General features: G+C 40.2%; 1 protein-coding gene across 4 annotated transcripts in view; it reads right to left on the reverse strand.

Annotated features, from left to right (window-relative positions):
- pcsk5b (proprotein convertase subtilisin/kexin type 5b) overlaps nt 1-23567 on the reverse strand; it is a 75307-nt gene that overhangs the window by 31050 nt on the left and 20690 nt on the right. For all 4 annotated transcript variants that reach the window (XM_018668399.2, XM_018668398.2, XM_018668401.2 and 1 more), the window contains exons 6-16: nt 23065-23153; nt 22211-22383; nt 17947-18159; nt 16525-16625; nt 11249-11352; nt 9746-9863; nt 5280-5468; nt 4452-4588; nt 3890-4021; nt 3523-3625; nt 465-658 (exon numbers count right to left, since the gene is read on the reverse strand). In XM_018668399.2, coding sequence (XP_018523915.1) covers nt 465-658; nt 3523-3625; nt 3890-4021; nt 4452-4588; nt 5280-5468; nt 9746-9863; nt 11249-11352; nt 16525-16625; nt 17947-18159; nt 22211-22383; nt 23065-23153 — 1553 coding nt within the window. The remainder of the gene's footprint in view (nt 1-464; nt 659-3522; nt 3626-3889; nt 4022-4451; nt 4589-5279; nt 5469-9745; nt 9864-11248; nt 11353-16524; nt 16626-17946; nt 18160-22210; nt 22384-23064; nt 23154-23567) is intronic.

Below are 23567 nucleotides of genomic sequence, written 5' to 3' on the forward strand. Positions count from 1 at the left end.
TTGTGGTGCAGGGGACAGATATTTTTTAAAGTCCAGTTTTTCTCTCAGCATTGGCATTGTTCTATTTATCGATTACCTTCCCCACTCAGAACAATACATTTCACTATACTCTGATCTTAGGGACCTTGAGAATCTGATCAATGCACAGCTAAGTATAATGGACTTGCCAGGACAAATCAGCGACCTTGGTTGGGCACAATGGGCAATCATGGCTGAGCCACTGATAGGTTTTGTGTTGATGGAGGTTTTTTTGGCTGCAGCATCCTGAGAACATTTAAGTTTTCTTTTTTTTTTTTTTTTTTGGTTGTTTCTTAAGTTATAAGGAAAAAGATGCAAAGGAGAGGAAAAGCTACTGAAGTCAGAAGAAGCTTAAAACCCCAAACCAAAAAGGAACGATATCATGTGTACTCATTAGTTAAGAGTTTGGGCAATGTAGAGCCAGTTGAGCCAGCAGTGAAACATACCATGGTCGAGGTAGAAGCCATCTGCACAGTTGGCAACACATGTGTTGGAGCCCTCGTTGAGGTGGAAACCAGCCCTGCATGTGGTGCACTGGTCACTGCGGCTACCAACACAGGTCTCACACAGCGAGGAGCACTTCTTACAGCGCTTCTTATCATCACGGAAAAAGCCACTGGGGCACTCCGACACACACATCCTGGAGAGAGAGTTGATTGAAGGGAGAGAAAAGAAAGACACAGGGTTGAAGAGAGTGTCACAAAAGGCAAAAGTGGAACAGAAAGAAGAGACACCGTGTTCTCTCTACAGACTTCAGGAGGTAGTTTACTCTGACTGCAGTCTGCTTGAACAATATAATAATAAAGACCAAATCAACCTCATTGTTCCACAACTGACAACCTTTATCACACAGCTATACTGAGGTAATGTTAACAGGCTCAAAATGTAAAACATATGTCTGACAAAAAACATATGCCTCTTGTTTAAGGGTATTGTGGGCATTATATACCATGAGCAATTATACATTTAGTTTTTATAGAACAAAAGCAGAAATATTTTTTCATAATTACCCACTGTAAAATGCTAACTTAGTTTTCATGTATCAATGGCATATAATGAGTTGGGAACAGATACACACAGAGTGTGTGCGTGCGGGTGCTATATGGCGAACAGGTGTAACATCTGCTGTATAACTTCACACAAGCCACCCCCCCACCCATTGCACCCTGAGGCTCCCTTCCTAAGGTGAAAAAGATCTCCAAAATCCTTAAGAGCACAAAATACACACACACACACACACACACACACACACACGAACACTCCTTAAGCCTTATTCACACGCTGCAGTTTTCTGCCAAGAAACACATATGGCACGTGTGAAACACATAATCCACGTGTGTGCAGCACACACTGCCGTGCATTTGTCCTCCTATGGTGTAGGACCATTTCTCTGCTATGCTGAAATGATTATTTAAACAACAAAGATTATAAAAACAATATAACGTAGCACCTACACCAAGGACTCTGCTGAATGTGAGAAGAAATGTAAACACCGTTTTCCTGACATCTGTGCAAACAGATGTCAGTGACTGAGTCCTTGAAATTGTATAGACTTGTGGTTTGTAGGTTTGACTCTTATTTTTGGCCATCAGTCCTATCAGTGATGGTTTAGTCACCACCTGTATCAATAAGATCTGGGGATGTGGCAACATTTGCTTCAATACGGGAAGAACCACAAGAAGTCAGATGATCTCAGGGTTGTTAACAAGCAGAAGAGGAGGAGAAAAGATGAGCACACCCAAAATGTCAATTTTCTTCCCTGCCAATAAAACACACTGAGTTGAAATTTGGCCACTTTACAAATGCATCAAATAGACTGATGCATACACATAACCTCCCACAATCACTGCGCCTTTGAGAATGTGTACGACAATAGTGGGTTCTCGTAAGGTGGATACCAATATTGCTGGATTAATTTGACAATTTAACCAGTATTAAATTTGACAATTTTTAGGACAAGAAAAATGAAGAGATACAGAGTTCAATGAAAACAACATTTAAACAGAAAAACAGCTGAGAAAACAGCTTTTAGATGATCTTGTGGCAATCTGGGACAGACCTTTTTCTACAATAAATTACTGAGTAAACCTGAAAAATGATTCAAATTAAGTTCCTTCAAATCTATCTAGGGATTTATTGGTCTTATCACGAGTATTTCCAAAATTCTGGCTACAGCCCTGTAGACCATGCACTCACATATGAACACACAGACAGAGAAGTGAAAAAACCCCTGCAAAAGTTCCAAAAGACCAGCTCACCTTTAGAGTGAGTCTAGACCATCAAACACATATGTAGGGCTGTAATTATCTGAACGTTAAACACCACCACCACCCCTCCTCCTTCCTCCCACCACTCCCCCAATCTTCATTCATCAATTGCTCCCTGTGGTGGCAGAAAAGGGCAGTGCACCTCTAAAGTGGGCTAATGATAAGGCAGCACCTAAGCTTGCACATTCTCATGCACCTGCATCAGTTTGCCTTTTATTAGTGCAGAGACCCGCTGACACAAAGGCAATTACAACAGACTTTGATCCTAATGGGATCCTAAGGGCACACATAAATGTGCACACACGCACAAATTCATAGTCACACACACACACACACACACACACACACACAGACTGAGAATTAACAGGGTGAAGGGACAGACTGAACATGTTATGACCGACAGGAAACAGCATCTCTGTTATCAGACTGACAAGGTGAAATTGATTGTGACCTCTGACTGTACATGGTAGAAAAAGAGAAAAGTGTAAATTTCTGCCCTAACTACATATATACTAGTTTTAACACTGATGAGACATTTTCATTCACGTCTGCTGACTCGCTCCAAAAAAATATGTTAGTGTCTTTTATTTTGGCATTTCACCTGTCAAAAAGTCGCCAGTTTGCATAAATTCATGCAAACTGGGTTGTTGCACAAATGCTGCTTTGAAGCATGTAAACACTATCAAAATTTTGCCTCCGGCCGATGAAATCCAGTTATCACTGGATTGGTATGCATTAACACTCACTTTACCTTTATAAAAAATTCTGATTGAGACCCCTTCAGCTAGTATTGATCCCTCTCTTCATTTGACTGTCTCTGGGCTCCCAGAGGACTTCACACACTTTAAAACAATCAGAAGCTGTTCAAAAAAAAAAAAAAAAAAAACATACAAGCCAGTCCAACTAAAATGCTCTTTTTAAATAAAAAAATAATAATTGAATAAATTGTCTCTGGTGGAGTCTATGGAACAAGGTGACTTTTACATCCTCTATAAACCATTACCCTGAAGTGAGAAAAGTCGGTTTAAGTTCAGCCACTTTCATTATACCACCTAAAATGATGTTATCCATATGCTAAAATAGGTGTCACATAAAGTTTATCTTTTCACTCACTAACTCACTAATATCACTCATCTTGTTATTTCTTATTTACCACTGTGTTTATAACACCATTTATAACACCATTGTTAACAAATGGCAGAACAATACCAATATTGATGTAATAAAGCAGTCTGACCTGGTGTTGTTCTTGAACTTGAGGAAGTAGTGGAGGCAGTTAATGCAGTGATGGGGTCCAGGACCCTCACAGCCATTCTCATTGCATTCAGAGTCACAGGGGCCTGGAGACACATACAAAATTTAACACTTCTGTGGTGAAGCCCAAAAGAATAGGTTTTGCAATTTAACAGCCTTGCCAAATTAACTGACTTAATGGAAACAATAATTTTCATTTACTACACTCTTTGATAGCACCCTTAAACCAAATGTTATAATTCTCCTACTTGCCACAGCCACAGGGTGGTAAAAATAAGCTGCCAAAAAATGACAATATGGCTGCTGCTGTGGCTAACCTGTCTGTGTATTGCTCTGGATTCATCACTTACCATTGTATTCCTCTGTGAACTCCTCATCGGTGGGAGTCAGCATGTCTGTGGAGCGAGGCTTATCGTTGCGCAGAAATGAGTATGGGTGCACAGAGGTGCCGTACAGCACCAGTGACCACTCCTTCAGCTTGCCTGAGGAAACAGAAGCACTTCCATCATTCACCATTTGAATGCAACAGCAGAGAGAGCAGGAACTAAGTCTAAATATTTTCAGCTACCATATTGAGATCATATCATATGAAACTTCTAATGATATCCATTAGAACTGAGCACAAGTTACAATGGGATTAGAGTGATTGATATAACTGCTTTTTAGAAACTGCTAGTCTCCATTTGAGACTTTATTATGTTGTTAAATTAGTGGGTCATTTCAGCAGTTAAGTTCACTGCTTCCAGGGCAACATGTGTGTGCGCCTGCTAGTCCTGCACTCAATCCAGATAAAACTTTTGTCTCTTTCACTTCTACTGTCTCTGTAAATTACACTGAATTCAAAAAATAAAAATGGGTATGTAAACTCTGGATTTTATTTTTTAATTTAAGAAATTGTCATCACTGTCATACCAGGTACTTTCTGGCTGCGGAGTTGAGAAGGTGAGTCATAGATCTCTAGGACCCAGTCGCCTGCTGCCTTCTCTCCCCAGCAGTGGGTGGTCATAAACTCCCAGTTCTTAAAACCCTCCATGGAGTGATCAAACAACCTGCATATCAGGAATACACACGTGTATACACACCCCATACAAACAAACACACACACACACACACACACAGAAATCACACAATGATATCAGATGAGGAAACAACTCAAGAATTGCAAATGCCAGAACAAACAATCTCAACCACTCAACCAAGTACGATCACAGCCTCTAATGAACTGTGGACAAACACTGTAGAGGACTGTGGTTTACTCGAGGTGAACATGACCTAGATACTACATTCACCATCCAAACCACAAGAGATTTTCATATTTTAAGGAGGTTTAGGCCAAATTAATATTATTGTTGTTAACAAAGCTAACATTGACAAGTAAAACCACATTTTTGGATAATGATGCTAATTTATTTAAATGTAATACCTCATTTAGCTGAGCATTTAACCAAACAAGTCAAAGCTTTATTATTTTATTTAGGAGTACCTCACCTCACCTCTTTTTTTGATGTCGCTGCAAAAGAGCTGATCTCCTAGCTACTTTAATTTAGTAAAGAAGGAAAGTGTTTTAAGCTTTTGTTCAGAAATTAAATTCCAGAAACTATCAATATAAATATACACTGTAACGTGGACCACATACAATATAAAAAATATACAATTCAGGCTAAAAATAATCCGTTTTATCATCTGGAATTGTGATATAACATTGCAGATAACCATTGGCAACTACTTGAAATCTTTTACCTATTGGCGAGCAGCTGAGACTTGGTCCCTGAGGGTGAGGTCAGGTTGATTGACAGGTCTCCACGGCGAGGGTGTGTGATTGTGATACGTACGACCACATGTTCCAGGTAGATCACATGGTGGTTGAGGTTGTCAGTGCATCCTGTAGCCTTGTACACCGACCGGACCACATGCTCTGGACGGATGGTTCTAGATGCAGACCAATGAAGAGAAATCACTAGATAATACCAAAACAGAGCTTGACCATAGTTTATCAGCCCAAGGCCACCTTTCCATTAACACACACCAATTCCTTTGAGATCAGACTTCACTGATGAGAACAAGAGAGTCCACTCATAATCAGCTCCACTAACAAAAAATGGGAAAATTTAATTTATGGATATTGTGCCATAACTAATTGTGCCATAAGAGAGATTAGCTGGAAGTACAATTAAGTTTTGCTGCAACAAAAATGATATTACAATTAAAAACATGACAAAGACGCAAACAAAAATAGGATACCAGATATTAGAGCAAAGAGAAAAGATGTATGGTTTATCATTGTACATACAAAGTGGGGTCTAATTTGCTCCAGGAAATATACCAGTCTTCAAAATTGAGATATCCTTCTTCTTTGCAAAGTTGATATACACATTTCAAAGTAAACTAGCTGTGCACTCTAATTGGGAAGAGTTCGCATCTTCCTGTGACTGGAACATACAGTTGGTTAAAATTACGTAAAACTGGCCATCATCTTCACAATGCATGATTTAACTGCTCAGTGTGTGCCCTCAGCCATAATGTACCTTTGGTCTGTTTGCTCTTTTCGGGAAGTGAGGCTGGGGACTGTGGTTGTCTCACTCCACTGAGACATTCTGCCCTGTCAACTCTCGCCAAAAATGCTGTTAGTGACTGACATAACACTCAATATCAAGTTTCAATACACTGAGGCACCCATAAAAGCAATCACATGTACTTCTTTTGATTTAGCCTGATCCAAAAACCAAAGAGCATGCACGAAAGTCCATATTAAGGTTTTCCATTTCTTCAACCTCAACCAGCCAAAGAAACCAAGAGGTATGAGCACGATAAGAGAGACAAAGAACATTATTTGGTCTGTCTGCTATGCACAGCTCAGCAGCAGAAAGATCACCCAACAGCCAATGCAAACATCTAATGACCCCTTGAATAACATCTGAGGTATGATCTAATATAATAGCGATACAGTACCAAAAAAAGTAAAAACATGGACAGGTCCAGTGTAAGGGACAATGAATACCATCTTGCCAGAGCGAGGCTTTGGAGAAAAGGAGTCATTCATTGCTGCTGCACAGCAGTTGCACATGGGGCAGCTGAGCCAACTCAACACATTAACTCACTACAGCACTGGATTACATGCAGAGTTTATTCACTGGAAAATAAAACAGAGCTGGTGAATTATACTTGCTGGCAAAATAACACATAAAAGGATCACTATAATTAATTTTTTGCACGGTGGAGGGTTGGAAGATAATTAATGCCAGTTTCTTGTGCTGTTTGATCCTGTATTGGAAACCGTTTTTTAAGATTCCCTGTTGTCAGGGTTATAATCACGGTGATGACATTTTTAGAGACTAAGTGATACAACGCAGACATTCATCATCCCCAGGACAATTATCGGCTGGTTAAAACCATCTTTAGTTGTGTGAAGAATCAATCTTCTTTCTTGGAACATACTCCTCACACTTGGCCCAAGGATTAACGGAGACAAAAAATAACCTAGTGCCTTATTTGATTACTTGATGTGTTCTCTTTTGCCATTCACACTCAATCACACAGACCGTCAAAGTTTTTAATTACAGTAATAAATACCCAGCTTTAATCATAAAGCTGATTGTTTTAACTATGAATGTAACCATCTGCAATATGTAAGTATATATAAGTGATTGTGATTGTGACAGTGGAATCAGCCCATTGATACTAATTACAGCTAAAAACCAACCAAATCAAGACAAAAGAAATGATTTCCATTGACAAATATTGCATAAACTGGTGACATTGGTGCACCAAATCCACCTGTCTCATATCTATTAGATCAGTGAATCAGTATGAGAGGAGCATAGATGGTTTGTTATTCAAAGCAGTGTGTTATGAATTAATTTTCCAGAATGCCGACAGATAAACAATCCATAACAATTTCTCCATTTGTCCTTCAACTCCATCTCTGATCATTTACATAATGAAAGGCTGACCAGCCAATTCTTGAGGGACTAATAGTCAGTATAAACAATTTACATTAAAACCACTGAAAGCTGAAAAAAAAAACACAAGAAAATTGTATGAGCTCAGGCAGATTTCATGGAATGAATAACAGAGAGAACACTGATTGTCTCTTTCGTAAGTTGTCGATGACGGCTTGGAAAGCAGACAGCAGTAATGGCTGGGGAGTCTAAGGTTGATATCACAGCTCTGGCTTTGCTATGACACAACACAGATAACTGAACCATACGCATGGGACGGAGCAGAGCAGATGCACAGCTGATTACCACCAGCCTGATTGCACACAGATCAGGCAGTTTTCCTGGTGTGTGCTCCAAGTGGAGTGAGGCGAGCGATTGCAGACAGACATTACCAAACGCAGGCGGAGGGGCCAGCCAGAGGGTGTGTGGGAACACTGCAGTGAGGTGATGGCTGCACTTATGTAGCAAGTTACAGTAGATGTACAGAACCGAACACACAGATATACAGTATACACACTCATGGAGATGTACCAACAAAGGGAGAGAGACCTGCTTCTAAAATATATTTCTACAAGTTATGTAAAAACACTGGCACACATCTTCTCTTTCACTCACTTTTCTTCCCTCATCTTACAATCACAAGCATGTTCCTGACATAAGTGAGCACAGATGCAATTATACATAAATGAATGGTCTACTAAGTAGCTGGTTTTGGGGAAAGAATGTGTCAGACAGATTGGTCCAGTCTGAAAATTCACTTTTGAATAGTGTAACACAAAACTTTCACAACTTGTTTTGCTTTTGTCCCAAAAACAAAACAAAGCCTTTTGCTTCCTGGCAATTGGCTACGTTTACGTCTTTGCAAGCCTGTCATTTGGCTAGATGGACAATGGGTAATTTTTTTTTATGAACAAGGCTTAAGCTCCCAGTCACTTGACAAATGTGTGACTGACCATTCCACAAATCCCTAAGGCTACTCACAAACACACTACACATAAAAAAAGGAGGTTGAAATGACAGGGTTGCTTATATTTCATTCACGCAGCAACACTGGGAGTCTCTCTATAATCCAGCACACATTACATGAGTACGGAGGCCTGAGCATGACTGCCTCTGACACAAGCTGTTCTTTACATAAGCCTCATATGGACTGACTTGTGCACTGGAGCAGAACAGACAGAATGACACTGATAATGCTGTAGTCGCTGGACACCGAGCCTTCAACTGAAAGCAAACCAGTTCAGGGCCCAAGTTCAGCCAGCCAGCCTAACACAGAACAGTGCTCAGGCTTCCAGCTGCATCAAGAATAACAAGCTGTGAAGCCCTGGCTCTCTCTCTATGTGTGTGTGTATGTGTGCGCGCATGTAGTAAAGGTCTTATGTGAGAACCACCCTGCCAGAACTAATGCTTGGCCCCTATCAAGGTACAGCTTGCACAACTGCACTCTCAAACACATGCCGGTGCATAAAACACCAGGGAAGAGAGAAAAAATGAGAAAGAAAAGAAAGAGAGAGAGAGTAGAATAGACTGAGACAGAAAGAGGGGGTAGGGGTTGTAAGAGAGATGCACAAAAACCAACATATTCCATCTTTCTTCATGAAGTAGCACATACAAAGTCACACATTTGTCACTTATCTTGCATCTTTAAATTTGCACTGTGCATGAACACTAAACAGTATCAGATCTTTATGTCAATCGAAGCAGAGTCTATTACAACTGACATACTACTATAATAATTAAATGGCCATCCATTAATCCAATTAATGGAAATCGTAATGCTTTTTAGACAGTAGAGTTCTTCTAACTCTACAGCAACACCTTGTTGAACGTCATTTCCTTGTGCACAAAGTGAGGGCAGTAAAAAATTGTTTTCCCTGTTTAGTGTTGAGGAACCTGACTAGCCTGCACAGACCCCTGACCTCAGTCCCACTGAACACCTTTGAGATGAATCCAAACAACCGCATACTAGACCTCATCACCCAATGTCAGAGACTGACCTCTCTTTTAGCTCTAATGTGGGCAAATACCTGCAGCCAGGTTCCAAAATATTCCAGAATGCCTTACCAGACGACTGGAGGCTATTAAAGCGCCAAACCGTCAGGTACATAAGGATGTAATGTCCACGTGTCCACATACATTTTCTCAGAGTGTTCTCAGGTGAATGGGATACATTTTCTATTCACTAGTGAGCTCAACAAGAGGTAGCTCATTAGATAAAATTAAATAATTGTTATTTGCAAGTCAGGATATGATTTGTGGGTACTCTACCTGATCTGTCGGTCTGCACTCTCCACACAGACGTGCTGAGTGGGGACTTGCCTCCATCGCTCCGCCTCCTTCACCATTGCCTCAGCATCCATCAGACCAAAGCCGTACAAGTGGCTGACTGTAGGAAACACAGAAAAGTCGCAGCTGATCAGAAGAGTTCATCGCTGACTCTGCAGTGTCTCGTACTATTAATGGTTTATCAAAAATGGAATGTTAATGATTCAAACAAGACTGATGATTTACATAATATTTTGTATTATTTTCTGAAATCCTGCAACCACAAATAATATAAAAAAGGGGGCGATATCAAGAATCAGTGACAACATCAGCTCTGAACAAGTCTGTAGCCATCCTTAAAGGCATGAAGGCATAGATTCCTGAGGAGTTTATTCCTAAATCAAAATGTGTCCAGAAATTAGCATTTTGTGAGGCAGTTGCATAAAAATGTAAAGAGAAAGTTTGGAATCCACTCAGCTTATGGCTAGAGCTAATCTAATATGAATTCCTTCCATACTTCTCACACCCCCCAACCCCCCTTCCCCCTTCCCAGTCCTGTTTCTCTTTAGTTCCTCTTTGAAAAAACAGTCACTTGGAAAATCTCCAGGCACACTGGGCCTGCAGCCTGGCTGACCCTTAGTTCTCACTCTCTTGGTTTCTCTCCCTCACACACACGCACGCACACAAACACAGACGCACACACACACGCACGCAGGTATGCATACACACTTAAACACGCACTCACAACATTACAAAACAGCAACCACCACATGGACCCTGACAGATGGCAGCTGGCGGCGCAGTAGTTAAGCAAGAAGGAAAGATTTTTGGAAACTGCTCAGCCCCTGCCTTCTGATTGGAGAAAACAAATCCAGGAATCAAAATAATGCATACTGATTTCTCTGTGACTGTTTTGTATTTTTCTTTCAAACACACTATATCCCACCATGAATAGTAAATGCAGTGATTGCTTAACTGCGACTGTGAACCCAGAGCATCATCTACAATGTGGCCCTGCATTCAAATTGGCCTGAAGTTGTCAAACACAAAGATTTTGCTTTTATTTGTGGCTCATGACAGTTACTATCTGCTTTACCAATTACAAAAACACAACTCAGGACTAAGATGTTTTAGTAAGCTTTATTATAAAGCTTCAATAAGCCTGTCCTGTGTCCTGTTTTTGTCTGCTGGTTTGTTTTATTTAATTGATTGCTTTTCTGGTGGAATGAAAAGAAGATATGCTGATTTATAGCAGTGGATCAAAACAAGTAAGACACCTCTAGAACATTACAAAATGTTACATGAGAGAAAGTTAAATCAAATCAGAATAAATGCACTGAGCTTTTAAGATCGAGTGATAAGATACTAAAATTAATTCTCAACCAATCTGATCATCAATTGAGGAAAACACTGCAGTAGGTGGTCTGAATTGGAATAAAAAGCCTAAAACATCTTTTTCAAACTGATACGGTCTCTTGATTTCTATAAGTGTGTTTGTGTGTGTACCATTGTAACCAGCAGCATTGGTCTTCCAGTCAGGGGCGCTGAGATGTCCGGCTCTAGAGGTCTTTACAATGATGTGCTGTACATCTCTCCATGTTAGAAGGGGACTAGCAGAAGAAAAGACACACAAACACACATACATACATAAATTCATTTATCATAATGTAAAAAATGGTAAGTGGTAAGTAAATAGGTAAATGACATAAAGACTTGCTTTTCTATGCACATACTCAAACAGACATACGCATACATTTAAAATAACAAATATCCACACACGTATACATAAATGACAAGGTCAGGCAACACTGATGTGAATACAGGAATAATGATGAGAAAAAATGCTTTGAATAATTTATTGTGTTGTGCAAGGAAGAGCAGAACCTGGAGAGAGAAAAAAATTAAGAGGGAGAATGGACATTAAGATGTGGAGACATAGTTGTTTTTGGAGCAATTATGGGATGGAAAAGAATAGGGGGATGAAAGGGAAACATAAAACGGTTAAGATAAAAGAGGGAGGAGGTTGAAAAATAAAGCACAAGGAGCAAGAAGGAGAATGAAATGTAAAACAAGGTAAAGAAAACATAGCAATATACAGTAGGTGGAAGATTACTGAGAGAGAAAATTACAGAGAGGAATAGATGGAGCCATAGATGCCCGTTCATCTGTCCCTAGTTTCTCAGATCTCACGTGAGATCCATTACGAGATGGCAACCATGTGTCCCGACTTCTTTGATGTCCAAATGCTACATTAAAGGGAAAAACCAGGAAGAAGTGGGTCACCAAGTTTCCTGGGATTCCCTTCCATCTCATATGCCGGCCAGATGCTCCGTTCCCTCCCCTCATGTCACTCCCTCACCATCTGAGACCTCCAGAATCTGTAATACTCTGAATCAGTTGACCTAAAACTAATATCTAAGGTTTGTAACCCAGCATTTGAATCTTAGAATTCAATAAGACACACAGGTATGATGTGAGAGGGAGAAAGACAACATCAGGCAGCAAAATGAGTCTGAGACCTGAACACAATGTGCTTGAGAGCAGGTTCTTTCAGAGCTTCCTGTGATCTCTTAAACCAGAAATGCACTAGAGGATGTTCAAAATTCTAACATCTGGGAGAAGTCTAAGCATCACACATTTAGCCATTGACTTTTACAGATTACAGTCAAAAGCCTCCTGCACACGTGCACTTTATTCTGTAAATGTTCTAGCAATTTTATATGTGCTGTGAAGTAGTCCTTGTATGTTGTGTGATATAAGTATACTACAGACTGGGGATCAAGTTCATTAATGATTGCAGGAGGTTGTGTTTTCATGTATTTTTATGTTTCCTTTAGCATACTGTTCTGTGCATATGTTATTTGTTTTATGGCCTTTAATGTAAAGAACACTGAGTTTGCTTTTATATAAGAAAAAAAACCCTTTTCTCCTTTAATTGTACATGGCAGAAAGAAAGAAAGAAAAAAAAATAATCTAGGACAGAAAAATATCCAGACCAGCCATACCATGTGTGTTAGTCAACCTGGGATCGTGTTATATGGAAGAGATCTAAGTGTGGAAGCTGAGTATCCCTGCCCAACCTTTAGGACACAAGATTTTTGATTACTTCATGTCTGTACATTATAAGACGATGTCTGCCAACTGCCCTTATTGACCTTCCTGATTTGCCAGAAAACCAGAGCAAGCTGAAGGTCATTATCACAAAATCATAGTGGGTATTTTAATCTTGCAGAATAACAGTGGTAGCTACACTGAAGGCTTTTCATACATCTCTTGTTGCAGTAAGAGGTTATAAAAGAGCTGAATGTTTCACAGTTTGTCCATCACTCCTTGGTTTTTAAAGGAAAGTGATTAAGCTGACTTGATGAGCTGTTCGGTTGGTTTTTTTTGCAGTCATCTGAGTTACATTCACCAAACTGATTAGTGATGTCAGGGATGTGATCAGGATTAGACAAAAAGAGGAAATCTTGTAATGGATTTGTTTGCAGTGAACCCAAAATATCCCAGCCCAATGATGCCCAGAACACAACAGTAGCATGCTGTTACACATGTTCTAAATTCACCCTCGCTGAGCCCACACTTATCAAATCCAATTGAAGAAAATACTCTGAATAGCTGAAAATAAAATATCAAGTGAAAAAATTAATTAAAGGATCGTAGCACAGATAAGATAAGAGCTACGGAAAGTCAGAATAAATAATGTTCAGATCAATATTAATAGGCTTAGCTGTCACTGTGTAATTATGGTTCCATAAATGTTTTATGGTCATTAATTAAAAGTGACTTTGGCATCGTTATCTAGGCCATGACAGCCTTCCTATAAACAAGCCAATACTAATTAATGGAGTAGCTCACATACTGAGGAAAACCAGCAACAAATCAGAATCGCTGATATAGGTTTCTCAGTGCTTCTCTCAAGTGTAAGTATGGATAAAAAACAGACAGGTTATCTGCAGGGAGAAAGCAAAGAGGGAAGAGGCATAAGTGAAATATTTCAACAGTCCTCAGTCACCTCACCTTGGTTCAGTCCAGTGATGGGAAATTACCCACTAAACTATAATCTGCATTTTTCACTCTAAAATCTGCCAGTCTAGCATGAATTTCAAATCAAATAAATTGAGAAGAAATGAAGTTTTCTTTTCACCCATCTGTCCCTGCTTTGGTTTCTTAAAACCTCCCAGTGGATGAGGTTAGTATGGTGGGTTATCCTTGCTCATTTCTTGCTTATCCCACCTAATTTCCTCACTGAAGTCTCCTGTCTCCATGTTCACTCACTTTTCCATTTCTTCGCTTCCAAGGGCAAAAGGAGAGGGGAAAGAAACAAATGTTTGTGAACCTCTAAAATGTTGCTCCTTGCCATGCTAGACTCTAGCTCATAAAGAGAGAAATCGTGCGCTGACTTAGAACATCTTAAACTTGGCAAAATCTAGAGAACAGGGCATGGAACAGTTTTCTGAAGTAACATGTTCCAATCCACTGTCATATCAACGGGAAAGACCTCACAACAGAGTTTAGTGAAGTCTAGCGTAATGGCGTCTTGACATGTTTATCACAGAAAGTTTGCTCGCTTTCATTCACCAGATAAGAGCAGATACGATCAGTACTGCACAGTTTGTCTAAACTGTTTCCCTGTCCCTCTTTGATCCTGTCCTCTCTTTGCCTGCGTGTGCATGCATGTTTATCCATGTGAAAAACTGAATGAATAGATAGAAAGAAATAAAGAGCATTTTCCTTGGAGGACGGAAAAAAAAGACCATCGTAACAGTGGTGGACGCACAGCGAGCATGACAGAGAGGAAGTGAGAGCCAGCAGAGGAGAAGAAAGCAGGCAGGCAAGAAGCAGTGTGTGATAATCTTGTTGAGGAAACAGGCTTATGTGCCCAGCACTGCCTGGAAACCGAGAATATTTTCTACTGGGAGGATTTGGATTGGATTATCCAGGTTAAACGAAGTGACCTCAGCTAACTGAGCTGCTCAACATGTGATGATGGGGTAAAGCCCAATTCAGAGTCTCTGCACCTGCACTGCGCCGTTTCCAATTCATGAATTTATCACAAATTAAGCACCTCAACAGGTTTTAAAGAAGAGCGGGCAGGCATTTGCTATGCCTTACAGAAAAAGCAACCAGGGCGTCTAGAAGGCATAAGGGCAAGACAGGACACTGAAACCAATTGAAAAAACTAGTTTTTAGTATCTGTATTTCTAACTTTTCTCATCTTACTTTCATATTGGCACTCCAGTTGCTTCTTGTAAAAATGTTTGGCATGAAAGCATCTGGCCCAGAAAAGTCTGTGTGTAATTCTGCTTGTGGCAGACAGCTTAAAAATCACATAAATCCACAATCCTGTACTCATTCTGCCACTAAGGACATCCTGAAACTGAGATCTAATAGGTATATATGTATAAAAGCAATGAAGAAGAGCGAAAACTGGGAAGCCTGACACAACAATATTTCAATACTATTCCAAAACCCACAATAACAATCATATGTAGTTTTTTCTTACAATTTGTATGTACCTGAATAGGTATATACACTCTGAAAATGCAGTAATCTTTTTACTACATTATGAAGAGCCTTCAGCTTTATGGACAGCTGAGATGGAACACTTTGTACCACAGTGCATGAAATATCCTTTTCTCTGCACACACAGCAACACAAACACATGTGATCATTCAGAATTTAAAGCAGTCATAAATGGGCAGAGGGCTGAACTGCCACAGAGCAGAAGAGCTCAGAGTTCAAATGTCTACAGTAAAGCAAAGAAGCACCCCTGCCTCTGGATCCCAAGATGATATGATTGTGACATTTGTGCCAGCATATTCATAATGGACCACATGGGGCTGTCTCAGAATATGTTGTGATGTCAAATTAGTTGGCACAGTCTGAGGCAAGACGGGCTACAGTATGTACACACTGCAACTATATATGGTTGTCACTTCTCAATGGAGAGCTTAATCCTGTTAAAGTTCAAGCACAGTTCACTATTGAAGGAGAGTGACGACAATCCATAGCCAGGCAAGTACCTGGAAAACACAGATGCCCAAATGTTCATACACTTAATCTTATTGTTTACAGAAGGAAGGGGCTCAGTTTAGTGCTTCTCTACTCTAAAACGTACTCAAACACACTGAAGTCATTTCTAAGTGCAGGAAGTCAGAAAGCCCACTGCTGGTGCCATACTAAGATTAACAATAATAACAGGTAAATATTAACAGCTGATAACTCCTTTCACTGAGCTTTCTAACTTCACTACCTGCACCTTAATGCACATATTGCCATTAAAATAATATTTGTGACACTCAAACTTGCTTTGGAAGAAATGGCAGGAGTCCTGCCACCTGTACTGAGATGCAGATGTAAAGGCAGTAAATGAATACAGGCAGGTTAATTGCATGTACGTGCTAAGATCCTGAACTGACTGGAAGCAGGTGTATAATGTATTATAGTAAGATAATTTGTTGCAACTATTACGTTCTCTAACCCATCATCCAGTTTCCATGTACTGTTTATCAGTAGCACTCTGAAACCTGAAACCTGATGTACCTCCATACATTCTCAACGTGTCTCTACACACAACTGGGATGAGGTTAACTGATTAAAATGAAGACAGTTTTTAAAGTAGTTAAATGCATCTCCACCACTAACTTGACATTGATGTATCTGTGAGAAAACACTTCACATGTTCCCCTTATACATCAGTGAAGCCAAAGGACAAGAGGGCATTAGAAGGTCAGCAAGGGGCAACGAGATGAAGTGAAGGGATGAGGTTAAACGGATCTTACTTTGCCTCCAGGGCCAGAGCAATAATGGCAGCAGCCATGGGAGCCGAGGCCGATGTCCCCGTGTGACTGTCTGTACACCGATGTCTCAGGTCTGTTGTGATCTGCAGATAGAGGAGAAGGAGAGTCAGAGAAGGATTTAAGAGAGATGAAGAGTAAATAAGAATGAAATAAGTAAGAAGCAAGAGAAGGGGGAAGGGAAAAGACAGGGGAGGAAGGAGGAGTCAAAGTCAAAGATGAGAGGGGAGAAATTTCATAAATAAGAAAGCCATGAGCAAACAGATGAGAGAAAAGAGAGGACCATTACAGAGGTGGATGGAGAGAAGGAGCAAATGGTGACAATGATGGCAGGAGGAGAGAGAGAAACAGAAACAGACAAAGAGAGATTGAAGTCAGGAGGATCAGGAGGATTTAGACACACCTGAAACTCACATTCCAGCTTTGATACACTGCCTCGCTAGAGATAACACACACAGACACTCACACATAAGTACACAAATCACCAGTTTGCCCAAGAGTTGTTTCCAAGGGATCAACGCCCAAGGAGAAACAAAGGACGAAGGGTAAGAAGCAATAAGAGGCAGTAAAACGTGTTGTTTAAGAGCTGTATGTTCGCTTTGATTGTATGTACTTTAGTCAGCCAACTAGTCAAACAGCTTGACAGTCAGTCAGCCAAGAAAAGCTTAGCTAAGTTCCAGTCTGAGCCCTCATCAAAGGACCTTTCCTGGACTAAAAAGTTTGAGGGATTATCTGAAGACACACACACACACACACACAGAATATGAAATGGTTTAGAAAGAAGTGAAAGTGGTCCAATAGCATTAGATAAACAGGACAGTATGTGCTCAAGTAGATTAGACTTACTTTCAGATATATGAGGTTCTACTGTGTGTACAAATCTGGAGGAAAACTGTAAAGAACTTGTGTATTTTTCTGTGCTTGTGTGTGTGTCTGTATGTCTGTAGCGTCAGTGCGAGGAATGTAGCAAAACACTGCCAGACAAGCGAGCTCACAGTGACCAACTGTCACTGTCCATCCCAGTGCAACATGGGAGAGATTTGGTCGATTTGGGTCAAACCAGGTCACACCACTGGGCCCACAAGCACACACGCACAAGGCGCAGTTAATGCCATGTTGTATCATGCTGCAGTTGTAACTGAAATTATATATTGTATTTGCAATCTATTCAATTTATTCAAGATCCAAAAAACAGGGATACTCTTCAATGTAAATTAATGGTTACCTAGGACGTGTAGGAATACCTTTTGCAAGTTTCTTTGGTTCATGTCACATATTTAAAGCTGGAAAACAGAAATCTGTTGGTACTTTCAAGAACTAATGCATTAACATCTGTGTGCCCGCAGCCAGCAGAGGTTATCGAAATCTATCACAGACACACAGGCATGCACACACATTAATCCTTACAATCTTTCGGTCGTAGTTCTCCCCGCTGCTGTAGGTGGTGGTCAGAGTAGACGAGCATTCCTCCAGATACCAAGGCTTGCGTCCACTCTCAGCTGTGCTGGAGATAGAGATGGTGTAGATGGAGTTGGTGTAGCCGTCACAGGAGCAATGGTCTCTGCTGCGCCCGCCATTGCCTGAAGCCCACACAAAGATGGAGCCACGGCCCTTCCTCCCCTGACAGAAGAAGATGCAAGGAGGACATATTAAGAGACTGCAGATTTGTCTTAATACTTAAAGGCAATTACCGCTCACCAGACTTAGTTTTGGCCTCATATTTAAATGTTCTTTTAATGTCTATTAGAAGGAGAGTAATGGGTTCTGTGTTCAGTGTGCAGAAATCACTGCCTAAAGAAGAAAAGATCAATACAAGCAACTGCAAAAGTAGGCAGAGAGACAGTGCAAGTCCTCAGCAGTCCTGTAAGTGTCTGGCAACAGATCTGATGTGTTCAGTAATCATAATGTTTTAACTGGCCAAAATATAGTGGAGGATTTTTGCTTTGAAAGCGTTGGCATTGCTGAGTGCCATGCTGTGTTAGTGAGGCTTTTTTTCCATGTTGGAGTGAGTGGGGTGGATTTCTGTCTTTCCTCACGTCACTGCAGCAAAAACCAGAAGTTAATTTACTGAATGACATCAGGCTTAATCCTTTATTAGAACCAACTGAATACTCTCATATTTATTAGTAACAATTCATCTACAGGACATTACTTTAAAACATGCACGTGCAGTCTGCCAAGAACAAGCTTATTAAGGTAATGTACAAAACTTTCTAAATGAACACATCTAGATCTGGCATATTTTCAAAATATTAATTTTCTTGGAGTGTGAGAAAAATTATTCAAATTAAGTTAGGTCTCACTTTCAAAACTCTAGAGAATACAGCTGGTTACTTAACTAACTATCTTAGTCCTTGGGCAAAAATACGTTTTCATACACAGCTACAGTTCTCTGGAACATATCTCCGGGTAAAGAAATGGTTGATGAATAGTTAATCGTAAGTTTGTTTTGTTTGTTTAATTCAGTCTTGACTGTTTGTATGTTTTTATTAATACACGTGTCTTGATTCTCTCCTGCCTGATTTGGTCATCTGCCACCTTGTCCGCCTTTACCCTTGAAAGGACCACAATGGAAATAAGCTTTTAGCTTTATTGTGTTTTTATCCTTGACTATTTAATTGCATAGCAGAACTGGGTAACCGCACACTTCTATTTACTTTTATTGTTGTCAAAAAAAAATTCTATCTTTCTATTCCTGAATAGCACATTTCATTGCATCACATCTGGTGTTTGCCTTCAGTTTTATCTTTTCCATTAGTTTGCAGAAGAAAATTATATAAGTTATTAAACCTCAGGTTGAAAGTTTAAAACAATCCTATGGCTTTGCATGCTTGAAATGAATCATGAAGAAATATAGTGCCTGCAGGAACTCAGGTTGATGGAGCTGCATTATTTTTTAAATCTCTTTAAAGTCTCTTTTACCGCACAGCCATTTTCAAACCTTTGACTCCTATTTATTTGTTTATCTGTTTTCATGTTTTGTCATTGATGCTGTTGAATGCCAAGTTTATTTGTTTTCTTCATTCAATATTTTCATTTTGCTACATCCTCTTGGACAGTATCTTCTGTTTACTATGCTGTTATTTGTTTAATTATTTCTGTTTATCAGTTCTGTACATGCGGGTACTGCTGTTTTGTTCAGTATTTTTAAGACTTTATAACAAATGGTATCAAATGCTATTTGAAGAATGAAAGTACAGCATAAAAAGACCACACATTGTCAGCATTTAAATTTACTTGGGTACATTCATAAAAGAAAGCAAAGCACCAAGGCCACAAATATGGCATGTAACAAGCAAGCATAAGAAGAGCTTGTTTTAAATACGTTTTGTGCATTTTTAAACAACAAACAAGCCTTTTCGAGTTTTTACAAGAACTATATGTGCATGCTTTGCATTTTATCAAGTTTTGGCTGATTGCACACATATGGACATTTGTTATAACTGAGGCTCATTACATGTGCAGCCAGGCAGCTGTTTAATATTCAGATCTAGGTCTCCAGAAGAGGTTACACAGTCCATTAAAAAAAAAAAAAAGACTCTTTCCAGACGTATTTGGAGGATCTTGCTGAGTGAGTAGCCAGGGCCAGCTCAGAGTGAGCTTTGCATCAAATCAAAGTGTGAATAAAGACACCAATTCATTTACTAATAATAGAGTATTCAGTCTCAATTATTTTTCACTGGAAACCTTCAAATCAAACGCCTTTCACTATTACAGTTGGACATTGTACTTCCAGAATTGGCAAAGCTGAAAATGATCTAAACCCTGGACCTGGTGGAGACACACTGAGAGAGTCACTGTGATGTGGTGATGACCGACAGAGTTATGAAGGCAAAGTTCAGCCAGAAGTCAGCAAAAAAGATATGTGATGAATTGACTGACACTGCAATTCATACTGTTACACACACACACACACACACACACACACACACACACACACACACACACACACACACACACACACACACACTAGCATGCATGCACGCACACATATACACAAGAATAAAAGATGGTATGGAGTTCTTCAAAAGGGGGCTTCTGTCAGGCAGCGATAAGCAAGTGAAGCCCCTCTGAGTGAGAGGGGGATCAGACAGGAGAAAACCCTGACAGATGAGAGCGATGGGGAGCGCTTTGAAGAACAGTTTGTGAAAGAAAGAAGGGGACAAAGAAAGAAGGAGAGAGGAAACAGTGAGTAAAGAGCAGCAGAAGGAGATGAGAGAGGTGAAACACAATGTGAAAGTGATGGGCAGCAGTCCAGCAAAGAAAAAAACTAGAAGAAATAATTTACTGCTCAAATTAATTGTCAATTAACTGCCAATGAATTTATTTATCAACAGCTGGAAAATTAACCAATATCAATTTCAGTGACGGATTTATTGTTTAGATCAATTAACAAACAAAAATGCCAAACGTACACAGATTCGATATCTTCTTGAATGTGACAATTTGCTGCTTTTCTCTAATATTATATTAGTAAATTGAATATCTTCAGTGTTTCTGGGTGAACAAAACAAGTTAAAAAAATAATTTTGCTGGACGTCACTGTTATGATTAAGAGGTATATATACACACAGGGTCAACCTAAATGAAACAATGTTGTGCATAAGCAACATAGAGACACCTAATGCCTCATTTCCTTTCCTACATAGCAAAATATAGAAAGGAAACGCACACACATTCACCACACAAAAACATGTAACACATAAGGAAACTCTTGTTTGAGTATTTCACACATAGAGCAACACAAGCCAGAGTACAACACTCTCCACAGCTGTCAATGGTATCTCTAACACCTCAGCTCTTTGTGATAAACTGTCTCTTTGGAGTGTCGCATAGGTACATGTACTCGCTAGCATGCCATCTCCACTCAGTTTCTCACACACTCACTCTCTCTCTCACTCACACACACACACACACACACACACACACAGCGGGAGGGCATGCAAGCACACACACACACATACTCAAGTAGTACCAGTTGGACAGATATCTCCCTCACCTCTGTCATCTTAAAAGGCCAGCCTGTCAGGAGTGACGAGGACTCTCCTCTACTCACACTACCAACCTGTCAGTCCTTTTTGTCTCCTCTCTCTTTCCTCTTTTTGTAACATGCCACAGGCTCTCAGCCTCCCGGTCAAAGTTTTCAGGCTCAAAACTTAAAGAGATCCATATATCCCCTCCACTGACTCCCCTCCCTGCCTGGATCTCTCTCTCTCACCTCCTCCAAGGTCTACATCTACTTAAGCAAATGGAAGAGAGCCAGTTGCAGGAAACTTTGTGAATGCGTAGATGTATGTGTGTGCGAGCTGTGACCAGTAAATGACTTCACCCCTGTTAACCTCTGTTATAGCATTTCCTCTCCACTCAGTCAACAACACAGCGCCAGCTTGTCGTTATGCAAAAAAGCTATGAATATGTAAATGAATATATGCTAATAGGCCGGGGGTGCTCTCTAATGTCCGGAGGAGCTTCACAGGTAGAGATAGCCAGAGTAGAGTTTAGGGTATGAGTGTATGAGCGTGAAACACACACATCTGCTTTGTGTGTGTTTATATCTTGTCTCGCCATGTGAATACCAATGTCAGAGTCCTGGCGGAGCAGTAAAGCACTTGTTTGTTTGTACATGTTTCTGTATGTAAATGTGTGTATGTGTGTGTGTGTGTGCACCCACCATACGGATGCCATTCTCAAAAGCCTGCCTGGCCAGAGACGCTGGTCCATCCACTGTCTTTCCATCATCATCAGGTCCCCAGCTGGCACTGTAGATGTCGATGTGCTGTGGCTGGAGGCTCAGAGACTTGGCCTCCACCATGTCTGTTACATCTCCATCCAGCATTCGCACACCTGGTACACAAGAAATAATCCATGCATAAACCAAAGTTTAATCTATCCCCAATGCATTTCCAGACAACTTGCTGAAAAAGTTCAATAAGCAGTCACCAGACCTGTGTAATGTTTACTGCTTTACATTAATACAAGTATTCACGCATTAGGAGCCATATTTTAATTTAAAAAGTGTTACTCCTCTTGTATGATTCCTATTATTTGATAATATGTAAATTTGTGCAACAAGGTCCTTTTAACTCCAATCAGATCAGCTGCTCTAAAGTATGAGGTTTGTATCATTAAAGCTTCTATCTCATCTCTTAGTTGTCACATTCATACAAATGCAAGTGCACAGAGGCAGGCAGATATCACCATGACAATGTGTCAATCACAAAACTATGGTATGTGGGACATGATCAGACAATGAACACAGAGTTTGTTTTAACTAAACTAAGTAGGTGGAAGGATTTTACATAGGTTGATGAAAACCAGCACTGCATTAACACCAGGAGCAGACAAATAAATGATAGTTCTCAGCCTTGTCAGCATCCTTTCAGACTGCATCCTTTCAACTGTCATTAACGGCTATCAAGCCTTAATTACACTGAGACACGTACCTCTGCTGAATAAACAGAAACATGTCAAAAACTGTTGATAAATCCTGTTTCTGAACCCAGACAAATATAACCAGTCACTCACCTCCTATTCTGGCATTGTAGGCAATTCCCACAATGCAGTGGGAGTTGTTTGCGGCTGCAGCAACTTCGCCCGCACACCGTGTCCCATGTCTGAGGAAAGAGTGGGAATGGACAGCTTATTACACAGACCTACACACTGACACACACACACACACACACACACACACACACACACACACACACAACATGTGCCTGAGTGAAGGGAAAGTTAACACAAGTAAATGTATACACAAGCAGGAGAGCACACACAAACTACCAGATAAACATGCAGCTCTTGAAGTGGAAAGCAAGGACACGAAAACACATCTTCACAGATAAATGTCTAAAATTCCCGATGAAGCAATTCCAAACAAAATGGTTTAAGAGCAGTAAGTGTTACAAATGTGGCAAACACTACAAATATTTCTACTACTCCAGCTTTGTCTTCATGGGACTGACAGAGAATGGAAGAAGACATTCAACATTTTGTAATGCTGTTCCTCAATGCCAACGGTCCCCAAATGG

The sequence above is a fragment of the Lates calcarifer genome, linkage group LG13 (assembly GCF_001640805.2).
Source record: "Lates calcarifer isolate ASB-BC8 linkage group LG13, TLL_Latcal_v3, whole genome shotgun sequence".
Taxonomy (NCBI): Eukaryota; Metazoa; Chordata; class Actinopteri; family Centropomidae; genus Lates; species Lates calcarifer.